Source organism: Carassius gibelio, chromosome A6 (genome assembly GCF_023724105.1).
Source record: "Carassius gibelio isolate Cgi1373 ecotype wild population from Czech Republic chromosome A6, carGib1.2-hapl.c, whole genome shotgun sequence".
NCBI classification, from domain to species: Eukaryota; Metazoa; Chordata; class Actinopteri; order Cypriniformes; family Cyprinidae; genus Carassius; species Carassius gibelio.
The window spans coordinates 5,983,609-6,006,306 of NC_068376.1; the positions used below are offsets into that span (position 1 = coordinate 5,983,609).

The 22,698-nt window shown below is 35.2% G+C and overlaps 1 protein-coding gene across 1 annotated transcript; it reads right to left on the reverse strand.

Moving 5' to 3' along the window:
* Window positions 1-10,300: 10,300 nt before the first annotated feature.
* rgl3a (ral guanine nucleotide dissociation stimulator-like 3a) lies at window positions 10,301-22,380 on the reverse strand. Its single transcript, XM_052600530.1, has 17 exons — window positions 21,927-22,380; window positions 18,626-18,915; window positions 17,341-17,385; window positions 16,926-17,095; window positions 16,701-16,843; window positions 16,374-16,622; window positions 15,984-16,087; window positions 15,783-15,867; window positions 14,717-14,794; window positions 14,020-14,106; window positions 13,885-13,917; window positions 13,647-13,768; window positions 13,369-13,464; window positions 13,124-13,259; window positions 12,288-12,548; window positions 12,026-12,140; window positions 10,301-11,555 (listed from the first exon to the last, which is right to left on the reverse strand). The coding sequence occupies exons 1-17, from the start codon at window positions 21,948-21,950 to the stop codon at window positions 11,407-11,409; spliced, it is 2,187 nt and encodes a 728-aa protein (XP_052456490.1). The 5' UTR covers window positions 21,951-22,380; the 3' UTR covers window positions 10,301-11,406.
* Window positions 22,381-22,698: the final 318 nt, after the last annotated feature.

Consider the following 22,698-nt stretch of genomic DNA (forward strand, 5'->3'; position numbering starts at 1 on the left):
CAAGAAATTACATGTTGACTTTCACACTAATTCTTTCCTGACATACTCATTTTCAACCGTTAACGATTACCTGTCATCTATTTATTAATTTATTGCTCCTGGTAGACTGCCAGTTTGTTATATCACTTACCCTGTCCGGCATTAAATAATATGCATGGCTCTTAAACAACCTGCCATACAACCTTCATCTGAAAGTACTACCTGTTCTACAATAATTCAACTACAACTGAACCGCCATATTTCAGAACAGACAGCATCTGTTATGACTGCATTCATTAAAAGGTGTCTAATTTTGTGGGTGTGTGTGTGTGTGTGTTGTTGATGACCTCACACGCCGCACTAGTGGTTGCTAGGGAAGCGAGAGCTGACGCAAGAACAAAAGCAAGGTGACTTTTAGCAAGAGCTGCAGTGCTTTGTTCTCTTCGCTGGTCTTTTTTTCATTCTTTTTCCCTCTTTCCCCCCCTTTTTTTTATTTTGTTTTGGAGTATGCGGAACCTTACGAAAGCAGGTCAGTGGAAAAGTAGGTCAATGTGAAGGGGAGGAGAGGGATGAAAAAAGGGGAATTCAGAGAGAGTGAGGGTTGGAGAAGAGAGAGGGTGGAGGTGCGGAGACGTCATCAGCCTGCAGAGAGCTTAAAGAGGAGTAAGCAGAAAGCTGCATTGAGATCCCATTAATAACTGAACCACACACATCAGACTGAAAACCTGAACAGCATTCAATTCAATACTGAACAACAAAAACACACATTTGATGTGCTGCTGCTGTGTAGCTGAGAAACGTCACCGAGTATTTGTTAATGGTGCTTGACTTCTAGTCCTTTAATGATTCATACACCTTATCTAAGGGAAACAGGGACTATTTGCATATAAAACAATACATTATGCAAATAATATAGAAAGAAAACAAGAAGAAGAAATGATCATTAATGTTCAGTTGCTCAGCACATTTCATACACAAGTGCTTTGCACACTGGGGTCCAATTGCTTTGCTACTAATCATATAATAATGCAACATGAGTAACAGGATTCATTTAAAAAACTCAGACTGGCTTAGTATTTGGTTTAGCAAATAAAATGTTTTCCACAGGTTTGTGCAAAACCTGACGATCCATGTCCTACCATGACAATTCTCTAAAAGTTTAGCATCGTAATATACATGCTACTGCCAACGTGTTTGGTCTTGGCAGAATAGTTCTGCTTCTGCTGCTGCAGAGCAGGTACCGATACTTGCTACTGCCAATACATCCATGGCATGCTGCTTTGAGCATGTAAGAAATACTGCTGCTGCACACATAACAAATATGAGACAACCCCATGTAAAACATACATGAAATAAACCCATAGCTGATCTATACAGGTGGAGCTGGGGAAGGTGGAGGATTTCTGAAGGGCATTGCAACTACTACAGCAAGCACTAGCTGAGTTTTTGAATACTTGAGCAGCAAGCTCATTGGCTGCTGATACAATACAAACCAATCAGCTGTGCCAGGTGAATAATGATGTCATTATGTAAGATTGAGTTAGACCAGAACTTTATATTTTGCTGAGCATGTTTCAAAGAACATCTTGTGCTTCAAAGACCTCAAAGGAAATCTGACCTTTTGTACAAAGGTTCACAGGTAGAAATAATGCAGTTTAAATTTCTTATTCATTTTATGGGTTTAATTCGTCTGTTTACTAAAATATTCAGATTCAAATTTGAATCCCAGATTTTCAAAGTGCATTCAGAATTTTGGAGCCCACTACATATAAACGAAAGTGCAGGAGCAGGACAACTAGGAAAACTAGAACAGAAAAGGCAACCAGAGAAAGGAAGGAGGAAAAGTGAAACGAGGAGAGGAAGAAGAAGGAGGAAAAAAGGGCCAGAGAGAGGAATGGAGAGGGAAGAGATGTTCTGTCTCTGAACATCTGCAGGAGTGCTGGGATTCCAGAGCACAACATAAATCTGGTTATGTAACTGAGCTGCCTAAGATGTAGGTCAAAAACAGAGAGCGCAAACAAGAGAAGAAGTGTCTGAGCGTGTATGTGTGTCATGTGGACCAGTCATTATAATGTAATGATGTGCGTGCGTATAAGCAGGCTTATATCACATATGACGCCATCACAGGATGTGTACTAATAAGGGTATGTGTGAGTGTCTAAGTATTGGTGAGAGTTTAAAACAGGCAGAGTGATTCACACAGGCAGATCAGAATGTAGGTCAGCCAGCCCTACCCATACCTATGAACCTCTCAATTTTGTGCTCTCTTATTCGCCCTTAGGTCATTCAACATTCTCTCTAAGTCTTTATGCAGTCTCTTTCCTTTATCTTTTTATTAGTGCTTACTGGGACAATTTAGTAAGAATTTAATAAATAATTACTGACAGTGTGTACTATTTACACTAATTTTGTTCCTACCGTTCTTTCATTTAAAAATAAATAAATAAAACATGTAAAATCAATTGTTTATATATTATATAAAAAATAATAATATTTGCTTTGAAATTTTCACTTAAGACTGGAGTAATGGCTGCTGAAAATTCAGCTTTGCCATCAATAAATCCCATTTAAAAAAAATATTAAAACAGTAAACATTTTTCTGTTGTACTGCATTTTTGATCAAATAAATGCTGCCATACTGTCAAAAACATAAAATATTATTAACTTCTAACTATAAAATTAGAATGTTAGTGCACATTTATTATGAAGACTAGTGTTTTTATTTTTATTATTATTATTGTTTTACAACTTTTAGAAGCGTTAAATGACAGCAAAACTTACATTTACAATTTAATATTCCATATACAGAGTCAACCAATGGTGAAATATCAGTTGATGACCAACATATCAAGATATTGTATCCCAAGATGTTGTTATTTAATTGTTAGTGCATTATGTGTTGTTTTAAGTGAATAATATACAGTATAGCCTACAGTAACCACTTTATTTGTAAAAGCAGAAGTAAGCTGATTTCTGTGAATTTGCAAGACTTCTGATTTACTAGCATCTGTAGGGAAATAACGAGAACAATAAAAAAGTGCAGTAATGGTAAAACTGTTTGCTCTACAAACCAATGTGTTTATAATTAAGACAATGCATTAAAATATGCTATAAGAAACACCAGTTTGCAATGTCAAGCAACAAAAAAATGGCTGGAAGTGGAGGACAGCGGCAGCCAAACACATTAAACTGTTTGATATATATTACTCTTTTTTTTTTATGATTAACCAACAACCTATAAACAACTCAGAATGCACTAACAATCGCATAGCAACATGACATCAGTATCTTAACAGTGACTTGTAACCATCACACAGTTTCCTCAGAAATCCTGCTGCACCCATTACACACCACATTTCTGTCATTATCCTCTCTTTTGTAATCAGTTCCTTTAATCAAACCCAAATCGTCCCAAACAAAGAACAAACTTATATTGACTGGATGCCCTATACCCCCCTGATTCCCCTCCTGAGTTCTGTGTTCTGTAAGAGGACGTTATATTTTAGAGAATTTCTCTGAAACCTTACATGTCACCATTGACGTCTGGATGTCCTGTAAAGAGCACATTCAGGGATCTTCAGAAATGCCAAATCTAAAGCTTTCATAACAAAGTTGACAATCATCTTTATACAATGTTTAGTATAAAATTTTTTTTAATTAGTGATCATAAAAAAAAAAACACGTTTTGCCATTTCATGTCTATACATGTTTATCAAACAGGACTTTTTAAACTTCCTCTCCAATGTATCCTCTGCAGTGAATGGGTGCCGTCAGAATGAGAGTTTTAAAACATCTGATAAAACATCACAATAATCCACAATAACTCAAGTCCATCAGTTAAATTCAGTAAGTTAATAGAAACAGTCATTTTGAAGGGTAGAAATAAATCCTTATGGTAACGAAAGCACATTTTCACTTTTACATAGTACAATGACAAAAACAAAGTGTTATTTTTGAAGGAACAGATGTCTATCAGTGCAATATATCCAGCATGAGATTTATAGTTCCCATTTATTTGTATATCATTTTTCACAATAATTATTATTTTAAAGCAGCTTTACAGAAAGTGCACATTTCTACATTACAACCAAAATCTCGCTATGTTTAACCTTGCCTTAATTATATTAAGTGTAAGATGCAAACGCACACCTAACCTTGACAAACTGCAAATGCATAAGTGTACTTTTACGCCATTTGATCTTAATACATAATCAGCACCAATAAAAGCTCAGTAGCAGCTCTTTATTATGTCATGCACACCAACATCAGATCATCCCATTATCTAAGCAAGGCCAAGATTATAACACCTATAAAAGAAAGGATAAAAGAATGTCTCAGAAATAACGAAAGAAAAGAGGCTGGAATTGCGAACAAAGTGTGTGACTGAGGTTACAAAAAGTCAAAGAAAGTGGGGCAGAAGTGTAAGTGAGGACTAGATTTCAGCTCATCCATTAAATGTGAGGGATGAATTAGGCCACCAGAGCAATGAGTCAGCACAGAGTTATGCAATGTGAGCGCGCTCAGGGTATTGCCACACTCTGTGCATAAGAGTGAAAGAGCAGGTATGAAGAAAGAGAGAGAGAGAGAGCAAGGTTGTTTTGCATGCACGCATCTCTGCATATGTGAGAACATGACTGACATATGTTCTGGGGAAACTGTGCATGGGTGGAACAGCTGCCTTCAGTGTGAGGCCGAGGACCATAAGGTTTGTAGGCTGATTGTGTTACTTTGCATATTATTGTTTAAATGTGAAAGGCAGCGAAATATGTTCCAACTGCTCTAATAAAAGCACTTCATTAAAAAGGCATTATTCTACAATCATAAATCAATACTTCCAGAATGTGTGAAGCATTGTGCACTCACAGTTTCTGCATCAATATTTCACTTACAAGAACACTTCATATTAATAGAGCAGCACTTGAGCTCTATGAAGTCCAGACCACTATCCTCTTGACTTATCGCTCTGCGATCGCAGTTACATTACCCTTTTTGTCATCAAACCGTTAAGGTTATTTAAAAATATTAATAATTCAATAATACTGTTTAATGTAATCTTTAGCGATACTATGTATTTTCTATTAAATATATATTTTAAAATATTATAAAATCTGATTATAAAAATAATTTATACACACACACACACACACATATATACACATGCATGGATATATATACACACATAAAATGACTTAAGACAAATGATTTCCACTTTAGATAATTTTTTTTGAACTTTCTAATCATCATATAATCCTGAAAAGATGTATCACGCTTTCCACAAAAATATTAAGTAGTAAAAACTGATAACAAAGCAACTTGCATTATGTTTTTGAAAAATCAACTCTCATATTTTCTTGTAAATTTAAAAGCAATGTGTTGACAATAAGATGACTTGGGAAAAAAGTAATCTGATTATATAACTCATGTTACTTGTAATATATTATCCCCAACAACGTGAATTTAGTACTTAACTACAAAACCATTGATCACAGTCCAATTTCATGTGTCAAGCTCCTGCTGTAGTAACTGATTTAAATGAATCTCTGATGTTCAGTAGAGGAGCCCCCCTCAGCTTGCATTTTAAACATAACTAGAGGGGCTAAAACTGGAACTAAGGGGGTCTCGGGCCCCTCTAGCTCCCCATAATTCAAATGCTGATTTGAATCTCTCTGTGGTCACTTTTACCCTCGGAACTAGATAGCATTAGTCACATACAGTACTAGAAGTTCAGTAGTGCCACAAGCATCTTAAACCGATTATCCATTAGCATCCGTCTCCTTCTGTCCAGTTAACCTGCAGCTGCCAGATCCTGCCAGATCCCCTCGTGTGGCCCAGCACAACACTAGTCCCTTATACAGCTCAGTCTTGACCTACATACTTGCAGACATGCACATGCTAACTGAAAAATGCTCTAATCTTCGAGACGTGTAAGCTTCTTTAGAGCAGAAGCTTTGATATATAGTACACTTTCAGCCATAACTGAATTAATGAGGATGTAAGAAATTTACCATGAAGTTTTTATGACCTAAAATTAATTGAAAGCTGTGATGCACAATATATTGGTACCACATTATACCAGTAATCTGGCAGTTTTAAGATGTTTTATCGCTATTTGCCAGTGTTGGATATTTGATTGTGCATGCTAATTTCCCCAAATTTAAAATGATAGATGACCATATCATCTAAGCTCGCTTAGATGTTAACCAACCACTAAATATTTAATCATTTTAAATGTAATCTTTAGCAAATAAACATCCATATTTTCATACTACACATTGTAATGTTGTAAAGCTTAAATTGACTTGTAGCATTTAATACAAATGATTTTAGGTTTTAAGCGTTCTATTTTTAATTAATTTACATTTAATAGTAATGAATTTTAATGATTTTAATAATCAGCCATAACATGAAAATAAAAACATGCTTAATAAATTGGCAAGATGCATCCCTGACATTTATATCAATTTTAACTTAAAATTTTGAAAAAACTAATTAAAAAAAATTGATAAAATTGTATGGAAGACTGTCTCCACTATGACTTTTGTGCTCAGAATTGGAGTAAGAATCACAAAACACATGTCAGAATTGTAATATACAAACTCGAAACTGCAAAAAATTAAGTTAACATATTTCCATAAATTTGCCAACTAAATATTAGGCTTCTCAGGAAACTGGGGACGTTCTCAGAATTTGTTTATGTTCTAGCAAGGTTCTCTCAAAGTTATGAACAAATGTTCTCTCACTAAAATGTATAATGTTAATGTTAAAAATGTTATGCAACATTCCTGCCGACTATATGTCTAATACTTTTTAAAAGCAACTATTTGTTTCAGAATGTTCAGTAGTAACATTGTCATAATGTTTACAAACGGATAAAATGGAATGTTTCCTCGGGATTTGCATAAATGGACATTTCGAACATACAGAAAAAACATTTTTCAAAACTTAATTGGAATGTTTGTAAACCGTTCCTAGAAATTTTTGGAAGCTGGGTAAGCACTGTGGAAATTCAATCAATTCATTAAAATATTCAAATGGCTTTCAAATGTACTGCCAGTTAAATGGCCTATTTTTTTGTAAACAATCTCTTATCTCTCATATTATACTATCCACACTTAGACCAGGCTAAACAAGGCATTTCTTGAAAGGTGGCTGTGCTGTCTCACAAGAGACTCAGGGAATCATGATAATGGGTAACAGCTTCATATCTATAGCCAAACAAACCCACTAAACACACCCCAGGACACCGAAGACCTGTTGGGAGGAAGCTCTCGGAATCACACGAACAACAAAAGAAGTCTGTTTACAACCGCACTATCTTCTTCTCATCCTCTCCAGCGCTTCCAGCTCACAGCCTGTACTGTCCTGATCTTTACACTAATCAAAACACCTGGGATGTGCAAACATGTGACTGAGAGCTCACATGAGGCCAGACGCTCTGTGTGAGGCTGAGTCAGACGAGGAAGAGACTGTAAAACCAAAGGTAACAGAAGTCAAAACACAATTACTCACTCGCTTAGACCAACAAGGCTCTTAAACAGGCTGGAACTGCAAACTAACCACATATTCAGGCGTGTGCTTTCCAACATTGCGTTTTTTTGTCTGACTGACATCATCATGTCTGACAACAGCATATGAGCAAACTGAAAATATCGAACTGACTCATAATGCAAACCGTGCAACTTTCATAAAAGTTTAGAATCTCATGCACCTTCCTTTGCACTTTGTAAGACGTCTTTATCTTCCATTCGCCATTCGTTTCAAACGCCTTCTGGCACTGAATTAAAATAGAACAGTTCTAGGAAGTATTTAAGCAGTGTGTTTCCAATTAGTTGCTGTATCGTGTCCAGGCGAGTCACCGGAGAGATGGGATCACTTAAGTAGGTTAATAAACAGCATCAGGACATGGGCAGCGAGAAAGCATTTTTCTTGTTTCTGTTGGGGTTACTGGGTCAAGCAGGGAGAGGAGACATGAAGGAGCAACTTCTGTAGAGGAGACATCAAGTGCTGGAGATGGATATGGCTGGATTTCTTAAACGCAAAAAAAACAAACAACCAATGCGAAAATTGTATCATGATTCAACTGTTCCAGCTCATATATATCTTTGCATTTGGATTGGTTAACTCGTGTAAAATAAATAAATAAATAATATATATACAGTACAGACCAAAAGTTTGGACACACCTTCTCATTCAAAGAGTTTTCTTTATTTTCATGACTATGAAAATTGTAGATTCACACTGAAGGCATCAAAACTATGAATTAACACATGTGGAATTATATATTGAATTATATACATAACAAAAAAGTGTGAAACAACTGAAAATATGTCATATTCTAGGTTCTTTTGCTTTGATTACTGCTTTGCACACTCTTGGCATTCTCTTGATGAGCTTCAAGAGGTAGTCACCTGAAATGGTCTTCCAACAGTCTTGAAGGAGTTCCCCGAGAGATGCTTAGCACTTGTTGGTCCTTTTGCCTTCTGCCTTATATATATATATATATATATATATATATATATATATATATATATGTGTGTGTGTGTGTGTGTGTGTGTGTGTGTGTGTGTGTGTGTGTGTGTGTGTGTATATATATATATATATATATATATATATATATATATATATATATATACACACACACACACACACACACACACATACACTAACAAAACAGTGGCTGTCATTTAACCTGCAATGAAACCTGAAAAACAAATACTTAACTAAAAATATTTCAAAGAGTAAAACCAAAGAAATATATATAAAACTAAAAGTAAGAAAAAGATGCAGATAAACTAGTAAACAAGCTTGGTTGCTGGATGACTAATCGGTTAGTTGACCACTGTGACTCAGTCCAGCTGTGTTTATAAATCTGAAATCATCTGAATGAGATTTAATAGCTACAGCTAATACTAATGACTTCATAAGACTTGGAATATAGTGAACAATTCGAGATGATTTCATTATTTTTGGACTTTTATTGTCTTTGGTCATCATCGCTTTCTTTGTATGGAAAATCTTGCTAAATATCTATTTTTTGTGCTCCCATGTGCTTTTTTTATATAATAAATTAGAAAAAATAATTAAGATGTATACAGGTGAGTGTGGAGCCTGCTGATTCAAATATTAGAAATATGTCATAGGCCTATATTGATGACTTTTTTTAAAACCTTAATTTTTAAGACTGAGCAAAATGTTTAATTTGACGAAGCCTACGTATGTGTCTCATGGAAAATTTTATTTTCTAATTTTAAGTCTCATTTAACAGAGTTACACTTTTGAAATAGTTAATGTAGTTTATTTAGGAAGTAGTCATGAGGTAAAATGTACGCCAGACCGATATGATGCCAGAAAATATGAAATAAATGAGTGTACTACATCTATGAACGAAACTCTGCTACCCTCTACTGGATAAACAGGTTAACTGTTTGCAATGAGACTTGAATACACATATATATTAAATCCTTCATCAGATATATTTTTAAAGTAAAAAACAACTGTAATCACAAACAGTAGAAGTTCGTCCATTCTGACCTAACGTACGCTACCAACAGATAGCACCTGAAAAGGCCGACTGTGTAACGTTACTATTGCTGGACATGAAAATACTGAATGACGCCCAAACATTAACCACTAGAGTGTCAATTAGTTTTAAATAACGGTAAGTTATTAGTACAAGCAGAAGTAACTGGATCCATCTGAGCAAGTAGAAAGACGTGCTCGCAGCTGAACGCCGAACCATCAAGTCAATGTACAATAAATGGGCGGGTGCGCCATCTGGCGGTAGACGGTAGAATAGGAATGTTCATTTTGTTTAATTTGTATATGTAAAAAAATAAAAAAAAAAAAAAATAATAATAATAATAAAAAAAAAAAAATCCACATAAGGGCCTTTAAAATACAGCAGATATGACCACATCAGCTCTGTTTTTTGTCAAAGGCTGCTGGTGCTGCTTTGCTTGTGTTCAATTCAGCATCAGAATAGCCTTATACTTTGCCACTGTGATGACATGTTATTTTATATATAAACATATATATATTTCCATTCATAATGTCAAGCTTCTTCATTTAGAGTTTCATATTTAAGCATTATAAAGATAGCATTAGATACATTTAAAGACCGTATTTCTATTTGAAATATATATATATATATATATATATATATATATATATAAACGATAGCAAATAGAACTTCTGAAATGTAGTTTTAACTTGTATAATCCCTATGACTATAAATATAAACCACAATGGAAACATTTTAAGTAATCACAAAAAAAGAGAAAAAAGTCCTATTTTAAATCAAAGAATGCAAAGCAGACAACTGTAAGTGCCAAGTTAACTTTTTAATGAAACGAAGACAGACACACATTTCAGTCAGGAATTGTTGCTTTCTGTGCAAACAGCAAAAGAGTGCCTTTAATGCTGATACAGGCTCCTTCCATTTGGCAAAAAACACTTACCGTAGCTTCCAAGACACTACAATTGCAACACTATTTATCAGAAAACCGTTTCATGCACACCAAGCACTTACATTTCACATACTTCAGCAACTAACTTACTTTAACTTTCACAAAACATATACAACTGAGAGTGAGATTTATCTGTTGCACCCACTGCTCAGTTCTCAGAATTGCATTTGCTCAGAAAGTAACAAGATATCCAATATGGATGAGTTACTTTATTTGACACTACTAGAAAACATTTTCAACTTGAAAAAAAAAAAGTCTTAAAGTTTTAGAGGAGAAAGAGCTTTCAGATTATTACACATAAATACAGCTAAAAATTAAAAGGAAGAACTGAAAGGAAAAACACAAAGAGACAAAAAAACAACTACACAAGATAAATGTGCACATACAAGTTAAATTAAATACTCCAACTAAAATGCATCAAAACATTACATGTTGCAATTAAAATAATGTGAACTTTTTTTAAATATTAAAACTAAATTCACTTTTTACCTATCACTGAATATTAGCTACATATAAACTTGTATTTGTAGGTCATATTTTAAACAAATGTGTTCATTCAAATACAAACAAATGTTCCTCAGTAAAACTCAGGTATATCACGTGTGTGACCTCTTCTTTCAAAGCAAAACCTCTGAATGAATTGGCAGTAGATGTGGCCATTTATTGCAACTTCCCTAGGTCTTCATTTCAAAACCTCTGAGGCATTCTTCCTCCGCTATGGTTTCCTTGCTATTAGTCAGTAACACATTACTGGATGAGATGATGTCAGAAATGATGACTCCAGTGTATGTCGGAGCTCAATGATGCATCCATCAGGCTGTTTTTATATTTATCAGAGCTTCGACATCCAATAGTCACCAGCACATCACAGATGTCCATGTGGTTATATAGTCTTTGTTGACTTTGAAAACAAGTTTTTCTGTATTATGCCACCATGTTGTGAGTGGTCATCATGGTGCTGTTACTTGCGGGACCTCAGAACTGCTCCAGGACTCCAGGATGATCCAGGAGCTCTGCAGAGATTTTTGTGCCGCTGGCGAAGCACAAAGTCAAAGTTGGCAGTGGTGCACATGGCATAGAACACGTTGGCTTTGTCTGGGATCAGCAACTCTGATAAAAAAAATGACAGTGACCATGCTTAATACATTAGTTTTAAAAGCATATGCGATACTTAAGTCAAAAACTTTGACACACTGAACTTATTTATCTCATGATAATAAAAACTTTGTGCTTACACCTAAACATCTAAAATGAGTATTATCATTAAATAAATAAATAAATATGTTGTTCATTTAAATAAAGCTAAATAAAAAAATTACAATTTATACACAGTATATATATATAACTTATAAAAAACAAATGAAAATTGTTACTAATTAAGTGAAATAAAGTGAAGTTGAAGTATTAAAATTACTAATACTTATATATTATATATATTAAAAACTAATACAAATTTCAAAGGCATAACAAAATAACAAAAATAATAGCTAATTTAAATTACTAATGAAAAATTGAACAGTATATAAATTATACTAAAATAACACTTGAAATCAGGTCATACACAGAATCAAGAAGCTCACCTTTGTCATTAGAAACCACTTGTGTGAGACTAAAATCTTGGCAGTTCATCTCCTCCAAGTTGTGTTTCTCCAGAGCTCTCTGAATCACTTGAGCTGTCTTGTCCTGACTGGTTATCTAAAAATAAAGAGATGATGAAGTTTCAAGACTTTAGATTTGGTGGGGTTGACAACTGAGTAGAAAGCCACAGACTCATTGCCACTAGAAAGATGTAAAATGAAACAATAAATGAAGCATGAACACCAAATATTTAAGCCAACTTACCAAAATACTTTTATAAACGTTTCCGTTGTTGCCAAGTTCCACACTGACTCTGACGATACAAGAATCGGCAACCTGCTTGTTGTACATGGGATGTTTGAGAGAAGGAGAGGATGATGAAGATGATGCAGATGAAGAAGGGGAGGGGCTGTCGGGGTTCAGGGCAGACAGATCCGGCTGTACGCAGCTTTGAAAAGAGCTGGGCGGAGTCAGGGAGGAAGTGGGCGTGTCTACTGAGGTGTCCTGACAGGATACAGATGGTGACTGTGAATGAAGGAATGGAAAAAGACTATTTACCTTACACAAACCTAATTATCTGTGAGAAGTCTGTTAAGAGCATAGCACAGGTTTTTCATATATAATTTAAGTGGCAACTGACCATATGAAGTGTATCAGATAGCTTAATCTTTCTTAAGTATATTTATTTTTATAGGTGTTCAGCAACACAGATCGCAAGCGATAAATACTTTGGTAAATGATGTATGGAATATAAAACATCATAAACAGGTGGAATTGTTATTTAATACACTGTGTTCTGACAACATAACTGAAGCTCTGTGTTGACAGTGCAAACATGAACTACGTTGGGACTGCACGATTAAGACAAACAAACAAGTCACAAACAAATGAAAACTTATTGGCCAATGCAGATATGAATTTCTCAGCAAATATATGTCATTATGTTCTGCTGATGGATTCAACATATCATAATTAATTTGAATAAATACTTTATTCGATGGTCAGCCTAACCTTAAAAGAGCAACATGTTGTAGCATATAATATTATATGAAGTAGTAAATAACAAAAAAGTCTGCAGCTCTGGTCTGCAGTTTTGTCACCTGTACTTTGTATCTAAGTGGTGAGAGGTTGGGGCTGCTGAGATCTTCCATCTCTGAGCCACTGGAGCCAGAGGATGATACACTGATCTGATCAGCAAAAGTCTTCTTTGAGACGTTCTCACTGCCAGACAGCAATCTGCAGTGAGCAGAGGAGAAACATATGTCACAGAAAAACAAGCAAAATGCTATTAGAATAGTCTGGGACCACAAAATGATTCAAAACAGCATCTCAAAACAACACTCACGAGGTCAGTTTCTTGGTGATGAGCCGGTGGCTCCAGGGGTTGGGAGAGCTGGGACAAGGGTCAACTGGTGGCTCCAGATCTCTTGACAACTCATAGCTAATGAGGAAGACAGAAAAAATATCAGTTGGTATCTTAATATCTGAGATGCCGATCTTCTGAAGTACCCAAAGTACTACTGCCATGAATTCAAAGTCATTTCTTTTCATCTCAACCAACATTGTAAGCAGGAAATTGATCAAACCGAATATAATCTTCAAAAAGTGCAAGAGGAGCCTCACCTCTTCTGATCAGAGAGAGGTATGCTGCTGCTGATCCAGGAAATGATGCGAGGATGTGATTGGAGATTGTACTGAGCACATGACGCTTGCATCTGCCTGATCTGAGACAGAATCTCAAACTCCTGAACGCAGAATGGAGAAACACACATCAGCACTCTTGACACAGTAGCATTTGGTATAAATCCTAGTGAGCTTCCTTTCATTGAAACAATATAAAGGCTAAAGTGATTGTACTTACTTTTCTGCGCTTCTCAAAGTTGATGAGACCCCCCTGTGAGCACAAAGAATAGAGTTTATCATTTAAACAAAGAAACGTCAATGAAAAAAACTACTATATATATGACATGAACTAAGGTAAAAAATAAAATCTAACCTCTACATTATCACTTAGTGCTGTGTCCAACATGGTGAGAACGGTCAGATAAGTTCCCAGGTACGGCACCTCACCACTGGAGGGGGTCTGTCAGAAAAACACACTTGTCAGGCAAAAATACTGTAACAGTTTGGGGACGGTCAAGATTTATGAATGTTTCGTCTCATATGTTAGTATTTAGTGTAAAGTAACGTATTTATTTCTTTAAAAATGTTTTTACTGACTTCTGAACAGAAATATATTTCAGCAAACACAGAATCCACACACATACTTCAGTTAAAAGCTTCCTCTTTTAAGTACACACATCTTTTCCAAAAAAAGCTTAAAGTGATTTAGGCTGAGCAGAAATATCTCAGTTAGAGGAACATTGTGTTGACGCATCTTTACTGGTGATACAAGCAACTCTGTCATACTGTGTCATTTAGCATTATGGTAATACCCTTTTGGGTCTTTTAATAAATGAGCTAGCAGATTCAGATTTAGTCAGATTTCCATATGGAAAATTAAATTACTAGAGTCAATCTAGACCAGCAAGCAAATGAGCCTGTGCAAGATGCATACTTCCCAAAAAGGGCAGTTATATTCAGAAACAACAGCTTAATAATATTTTTAAAACCAACTTATGACAACAGCGTTAAGACAAACGTACTACTTTTAGCAAGGCCTTGCTATCATGAAAAATACTAGTGAATCTTACCATGTGCTTGGATGTAGGACTGAGTCTGGGAGACTTAGAAGCGGTGTGAGTGTCTACATCCGCTGCCTGGTTTCCTTCCTGAATCAATCCCAAAAATAGATAACATGACATTTGGCAACTAAAATGCAAACAGTGAAACTGATTTAGATAAACATATGATTGAATACAGAGTATTAGATACACTGAAACAACATGCCTAGAGAAGCATTTACATAAACCACTTAAGAAAAAAATCATGATACAGATTGAGGTAAAAAAAAAAAAGGAGTGAGAGAGACTATTATGAGCCAGCACAGATACAAACAATGAATGTTTAGTTGTTGTACACTGGATACTAAACACTGCAGAATATTGTTGTGAGTGTTGTGCCTCTATACTGGTTTCCTTGCCAACAAGATGATTCATTTTTTAACCTCAGCCCTACTGATTTACTCTTTGTATGCGAGCTAAAGTGAAATAGGGTGTGGAAAATATTGAATGTTGCCTGGCAGTGTCTTTTAAGATCGTAAAAAGGACATTAAAGCAGCCATGGGATGAAATGATGTAATGATCATATCAGAGATTCAACACTGCTTTCAGCTTTTACACACAACGTAAAAGTGTTAACAGAGGCACCTGTCTGCACATTGCAGAACAAAGTGCTAGATATTGATGGATTTTGTTTTAAAGAAAAATACTTTTATTCAGCAAGGAAGTCTTAACTGGATCAAAAGTGATAGTAAAGACATTTATAATGTTACAAAGTTGCATTGTTTCTATTTCAGATAAATGCTTTTCTTTTGAACTCTATATTAAAGCATAGAATCGTGAATAAAATATCATTGCATTATAACATTTACTAAATTACATTTTGAAAAATATTCAAATCAACAACATTATGAATTGTAATAATATTTCCCAATCCTACTGTATTTTTTGATTACATAAATGCAACCTTATAGTGAGCATAAGAGACTTCTATCAAAAACATTAAAAACTCTTACTGACCCCAAACTTGAATAAAAAGTGTACATGTCAAATTTTAGACAACAGGTTTAAAACATGCAGGCAAATCTGTGAAACATACTTCTACAAGGATCTCTCGATTGACCAGCACACAGTTCTCATCAGGAAATGTGTCGCACAGGAGATCGAAGGCAGCCATACTCTCCCTGAAATTACATATATTATCCATTTAAATTTAATACCATGTGTTGTGCAAATTTAATCTGTGGACTTATCACTGCACTACAGGTTTAGCAAACTTTTTCATGTCAGAAAACACTACCTGCTGACTGCTGCCCAGGTTTTCTTCAGCCGGTAAACGGCATTGGACTGAAGAGCAGACAAGATGGCTCTCAGAGAGGAGAAGTTTCTCAACTGATGGCACTCCTGTAATCCAAATAATAATTATAAAAAAACAAATCAGCATAAATAATAATAAAAAAAAAAAACATTATGCCTTGGGCTTAAGAAGAGCAAAGAAAATATTAACTTCACAAATTTACACTGGATCAAATATGTACCAACACAAAGTGATACGGACCTATTTAAACATCTGTGCCATTAAAACTGATTAAGTAGTTAGACATAAACTTATTTTTATTATCTTAATTTGCTCAGAATCAAATTAGTATTCACATACTTGCTTATAGTATGTTTCGGGCCTTATACACACCTGAGCTACAGAGATCCACTTCTCAATAACCTTTGCCCTGTGTGTAGGGCCACTGCGGGTGCAGGATGGGGAACTGTGAGGGGATGTGGAAGGAGGGCACAGCAGAGAGCTGATAACACAGTTAGTGACGGCATTAAACTGGCCAATGGTGGCACGAACCGTGGGTGCAAGATTACGATTCTCTTTCTTGTCCCTTTGAGACCAAATAGAGCCGAGGCAGTGAAATGGAACCACTTTGACAAAGAGGTCCTGACAAAGTAATGAAAGCACATTAGTAAAAGCCAAATAAATAAAAACCAGCTTCAGTATTTCAATCTTGACACCTACAGCATCTAATAGCGTGAGCTGCTCAGCAATGTCTTGTGCAGGGAAGCCCAATACATCCCTCGTCTCTTCTATGTCCTGTCTGTCCTTGGTGTCCTCAGTTTCCTGATTCTCTACAGCAGCTGTGCTGGCTTCTGCTGATGTACCTGTGTGTTCGTCTGTTATTTAGCATCGTTGTCTTTTGGTGCGTGTGCATTAAAGCTAAATTAGCAATATTTTAAGACTTGCCTTCAGTCTGAAATTTTCGGAGAAGAGCATCGGCTTGATGAACCAGACGTCTGAAACAAAGGCGATGACGCAGATGAACACAGAGCAGCCGAAGAGCCTGGTGATCTGGAGAGTCCCGAAGGTCTTCTTGATACTCATCTAACCACAGCCGGATCAGACAGGGCAGAGAACTGCACACACACACACACACACGCGCGCGCATTGTTTTGTAGTAATTATTGAAGCTCTTGGAATTAGAATGAATAATCAAGATGAATAACCAGTTTCACTTTACTAATAATAGATAACGATTGCACTGGACAACCAGTTTCAATTTAAAGTTCATTATAAAACAATATTTGACCACAGAATATGACAACTGACCAATCAGAATCACATATTCCAGGACATTCCTAAACATGTGAATTCAGCTCACCTCCTTAAACAGACACTGTTGTCCAGATTGGTGACAAAGTCCTCTCTACAGAGACAAACATATAAGTCTTCATTGAATATTCAAAGCATTCCTAAAACTTCTTATGAACATTGTAACAATTTCTGACACAAATGTGTAACAAGTGATCTTTCAAGGCCTATTAACTTTATTTATGCTTAAACAAAACACAATGGCCTCTCACCAAAAGCTCCTGTGGCGTGAGACAAGTCAAGTGAAACCTGTTATACAGTGGGTGGTGTTCTCCTCCATTCCACTGCCTCACTGATTTGCATAATATGATAATGCACATAATTCCATAGGAATAAGAGATTTCACTGGGATATACTCTGCCTCATACTGAATTTAGAAACTTGGGCTCTCCTCATATTTAAATACATGTGAGATAGCTGTGTCTGAAATGGAAATCAATGACTTTACGAAGGTACCTCCAAAGGAAACAGGCCTGCAATGTACATAGCATCATGTGTAATGTGCTAAGACATGACACAATGTGTCATTTTTATTCCTTTCACCAACAGATAAGGCACATGTTTGTGGTATATCACCAAATGAAGGTATGATGGAATGTAATGGAAACATTATAATCAGAGGTACCTTCCTCTATTCAGGTTTTGGAAACAGCCCATATAACTCTCACTGACGCACAATAAAAAACATGACTATATACAGTTATTATATTAAAAGATTTGGGTAATTCCTCACAATTGTAATTGTATTAGATGGAACACAAGTGGAATACTTTTTGGTTCTTATTGAAGCATGATAGCCCAAGCTGATGTAAACTTAAGAAGCGTAAACAATTAAATTGTTATTTTATAATAATTTTTTTGGGGTAGACTTATACTCATAAATTATAGTATATATATATATATATATATATATATATATATATATATATATATATATATATATATATATATATATGCTCACCAAGGCTGCATTTATTTGATAAAAATACAGTTAAAATTTTCATATTGTAAAAGATTATTGCAATTTAAATATTTAGAATAATACAACTTAAAATATTTTTAAACAATTTATTCCTGTAAAACAAAGTTGAATTAATTTTTTTTTATTAGCTAGAAATCTTTTGTAACATTAGAAATGTCTTTTGAAATGTCTTTACTGACACTTTTGATCAATTTTCTGCATCCTTGCTGAATACAAGTATTAGTTTACTTTAAAACATAACTAAATCTAACAATGACTCTATAACCCTCTGAGACAGCAATTCAATTAACACCAACTGAGCATATGTGCTAACCTTTGAAACAGGAGCTCTATGAGAGCATTTGTGCAGGTAAAGGCTCTGTAGGTGGAGAGAAAGATTTGCATGTAGTCTGGGTCAGGGCACTCCGGGTTCACCAATTCTGTGACAAGACGCTCCAGACTGGCTGCTTTAAGCCTGCGGACCTTCAGTGTGCGATACTGCATGAAGCTGAAGGCAGAAGAGCTCTCAGCGGCATCAGGTGGAGGCTGGATGGGTTCTCGGTGAAGAGTGACCCCATAAATGGCACTGTCTTCCACCTCCTCTCCCCACTCCTGCACCGGGTCCTAGACAAATACATCATCAGGCTATGCATGCTGAATCTGGAGCTGACTAATGGAAAAATATGCACATATTTAACCTACTGTAAAGCTTGATGTGATGCCTATTGCAGCACAGTGCCATAAAAATTCTATTTTGCAGTGCTGATTTTACCGCAGAGATTTTAGAAAAACATAAATTGCAGAAAGGCAGTGGACTTGCAGTGGATCTGGCTTCTGCAGTGAACTCCACTGAACCTTTCTGGAAGTATTCACTTCCAAAAAAACAACAACAACAATACCTGCAATGCACTGACCTAACATTTCGCTTGTCCAGGAAGAAATATACAAAACAGGAGTTCTTTGCAAAATACAGGCAAATTGTTATCCAAATTATAATTTAGGAGGAGTGAATACATTTATCTCCACTGGCTTAAGAAGACAATACATTGTACATAACATTTACTTTCTTGCTTTTTCAACAAAATCATCTACAATACAGAGTTCAAATCATGTTATACGCAAATACTCCAAACATTTTTACAGTCCAAAAAATAATAACGCCGCTGTTTAATAATTCCCACACAAGACGACTTTTAATTTTCATTTTAAGGAAAGAATATAAATAATTTAAGGTCTTTCATGGTGGAAAACAGTAACTAGCTGACACCAAAAATACTCAGTACTTAATTTACAAAAATCCTCTTTGGTGGTAAAATGAAGCCATGATTATTTGCATAGCAAATATCATACCCACGATGAATAACAGCTGTGGGCGAATAAAAAAAACCCTGATGATTTTAAACAAAGACAGACTGTGTAACACACTGGAGTAAATTAAGTCCAGTCTTTTCTCTATCAGGGAAAACCCAGTCGTGTTGTTGAGCTGTTGTTGACTTATTCAGATATGACCAATATTAGATCTCAGCTCATAACAAGTAGCTTGAGGGCATTTTAGCATAATAGTGTCATCTATTACTGATTCTTGAACACGGGATGTCCTAGAATGTTTAAAAATAAAGTTTACTTGATTGTTTTTAAACTAAGAAAAGATAAATAGTTATAAAATCACCATTCCTCATAACATAACGTAATAATTCACATAAAAAAAAAAAAAAAAAAAATATATATATATATATATATATATATATATATATATATATATATATATATATATATATATATATAAATAAAGTTTCAAATAACGATTCAGAAACTTGAGGTCTGTTTTTGTGTGTATGTGTGTAAATAGTGATAGAGGCTATTTACACTAAGTACAAATAGCAGCATGTTTTAATGATATGATATTTATACTAAGTGGAAACAGCTATAGATTCTATTTACACTATGTTAAAATAACAGGATTTTCTGCTATTTATACAACTTTTTGCACATAGTGGCAACTATCTGCACCTCAGTATTGAAGTGCATTATAAAACAGTATGCAATAATAACTTATTGAGTGTAAATTGTAATTTTAATTCAAATTATTGAATGAATGCCACCTTATTGGGACAATAAAGCCCACCCTACACCTATCCTAACCCTACCCGGTACTTAAAAAAAAAACATTTCATTGAAAATAAATGCTTTTCTGATGTGATTTGAAATTTGAAAAGGGAGAAAAAGTTCGCCAAAAGGCGGATTCAAACCCGGGTCGATCGCGTCAAAATGAGACCACTGCACCACTGAAGATGATGTTTGTTAACTGTTTTTGTAATTTTGACCAGCCGAATCCCACGTTGGTGGGCGAAGCTGTATATAACCTCTATCAACAAGGTGGGCTATTTGCACTTAGTGTAAATAGACACTCCAAATATTAAATAACACAATTACAGGATTGATAATAATAAATATTTATTGGGCACCAAATCAGCATATTAGAATGCTTTCTGAAGGACCATGTGGCACTGTAAACTGGATTAATAATGCTGAAAATTCAGCTTTGCATCACAGGAATAATGTACTATTTAAAATATACAGTATTAGAATATACAGCAGTTGTTATAAACTGTAATAACATTTAACCACATTGCAGTTGTACTGAATTCTTGATCCTTGAGTACAAAAAACATCTTTAAACATAACAAAAACTCACTGACTCCAAACTTTTGAATACTCCGTTATATTAACTTATATTAACTAAGAAAAAAGTATTTTGTATTATTATACAAACACTTATAATATAAATAAAACGATATTTTTCCTTTACCTCAACTCCAACACTTTTTTTAAATTAAGAATATTAAATAAATACACGTGTGACATGTAAAATATGTAATCTGTCAATCACTGATGTGCACTGTTTTGTTCTAAGCCTCAAGAATCACTGCTCTCTTCTAAAAGCTCAATGGATATCACAGAATTTAGGCTACATAATATGCAAACCACACCATTTGGAAAGGATTGCGCTTCCAAGTAAACCAAGGACAGTCTTTTCCTCTAACAAATCAGTTGCTGCGAAAATCACCAGGGCATTCTTCCTAGAAACTCCAGTCAAGCAAAACAGAGCGTTCCAAGCCAAAACTGTGCCATGAAACCAAACACAGAGCAATATGGGGGAAGGGAAAGCTGAAACTATGACAGGTCAGCTGTGAAACGGGACACTGTAAACATATTCAATCTCCAGGTGGTTCTCTGAACAAACACAAAATCGTTTTTATTGTGAGACTCCTGAGGGAAAACTGAAGCGCACCGCACCCTACCCTGAGCACGCAGGAGTCAGGACATATGACACAAACGCTTTCCTAAAGCCACCACACGTCGAATTGTAAAAACATTGAGCTTTATGACAGTATGAGATGTCCGGAAAAGAAAGAACAGGATATAGGCTAATGTATTTTCTCTATCATTAAAGTGAAGAGAAACACTAGTGCGGCGCGAGACACACTGCAACAAAAAAATCTCGCTTCCAGATCTGATGATACAAAGTTACATGCTCTCTAGTCATTCAACTTTTTAAACTAATATTAAACAGAATTGTTTAATAATTGTTCAAGTCATTGATGAAAACAGCCTTAATCAAGTAAGCGACTTACCATTGTGAACTCCCATTTTGCCATGTTTTCAGCTATTATTTTCTTCAGCCGTATGATCAAGCAGTGTAAGCGGTTCGACTTTCCTTTAGCGCAATCAAACAAACAAAACAAAAAACAACGTAAAATGTATATCGTAGTCAGCTAGAGTTAAGCTTGACTATCACGTCTAGAGAGCTGGTGGAAATAGCTTTGCAAAGTGAAGTTTAATTAAGAACTCCAGTGAAGATAAAGTAAACTTACTAAACGTTTCAAACAGTACTACCATAATTGTCATCAAATATATTACGCTTTAAAGGAAAATGAAATCCGTGACCAAAGAAAATGATTATGTTTACGGTTATGTCTATACAACACAGCGCAACTGTCAAGCGCTTTAAACTGCAGTGGGCTGGACAATTATGTCTAGAATGACGTACAGGGTGCGCTCATTAATATTAATTAGACAGTTTGCTTGATTTATGAATATTATGAACGCCTCAGGTAGTTTACCAAGTAACTTCGCATTGCTAAATTAATATTCATGACCTAAACCTTAGTTGTAGTAGGATTCATAATGTAAAGCCTATCAATGTCAAACAATAAATTTCTCCAATCAAATCATCCAAGTAACCAAAATTTATTAACAACTCGTCAAATGTTCTAAAAAACAAATAGGCTTGGCTGGAAGCCAGTTTATACCATAAGGGTTCAACAATAAGGGTGTAAATGTGCAATACTTTACACCAGACAAAAACAGTAATTCAAAACATTGACACAGGCCAGCTCCTAACAC

Bases quoted from the DNA above. Each gene is read 5' to 3' on its own strand.
- rgl3a (XM_052600530.1), bottom strand. From the start codon at position 21,950: ATGGCAAAATGGGAGTTCACAATG. The intron at 14,107-14,716 runs GTAAGATTCACT...TTTTTCTGACAG, and splicing joins GTCCTACATCCAAGCACATG to ACCCCCTCCAGTGGTGAGGT. The intron at 13,260-13,368 runs GTGAGTGTTGTT...TGCTCACTGCAG, and splicing joins ATCACCAAGAAACTGACCTC to ATTGCTGTCTGGCAGTGAGA.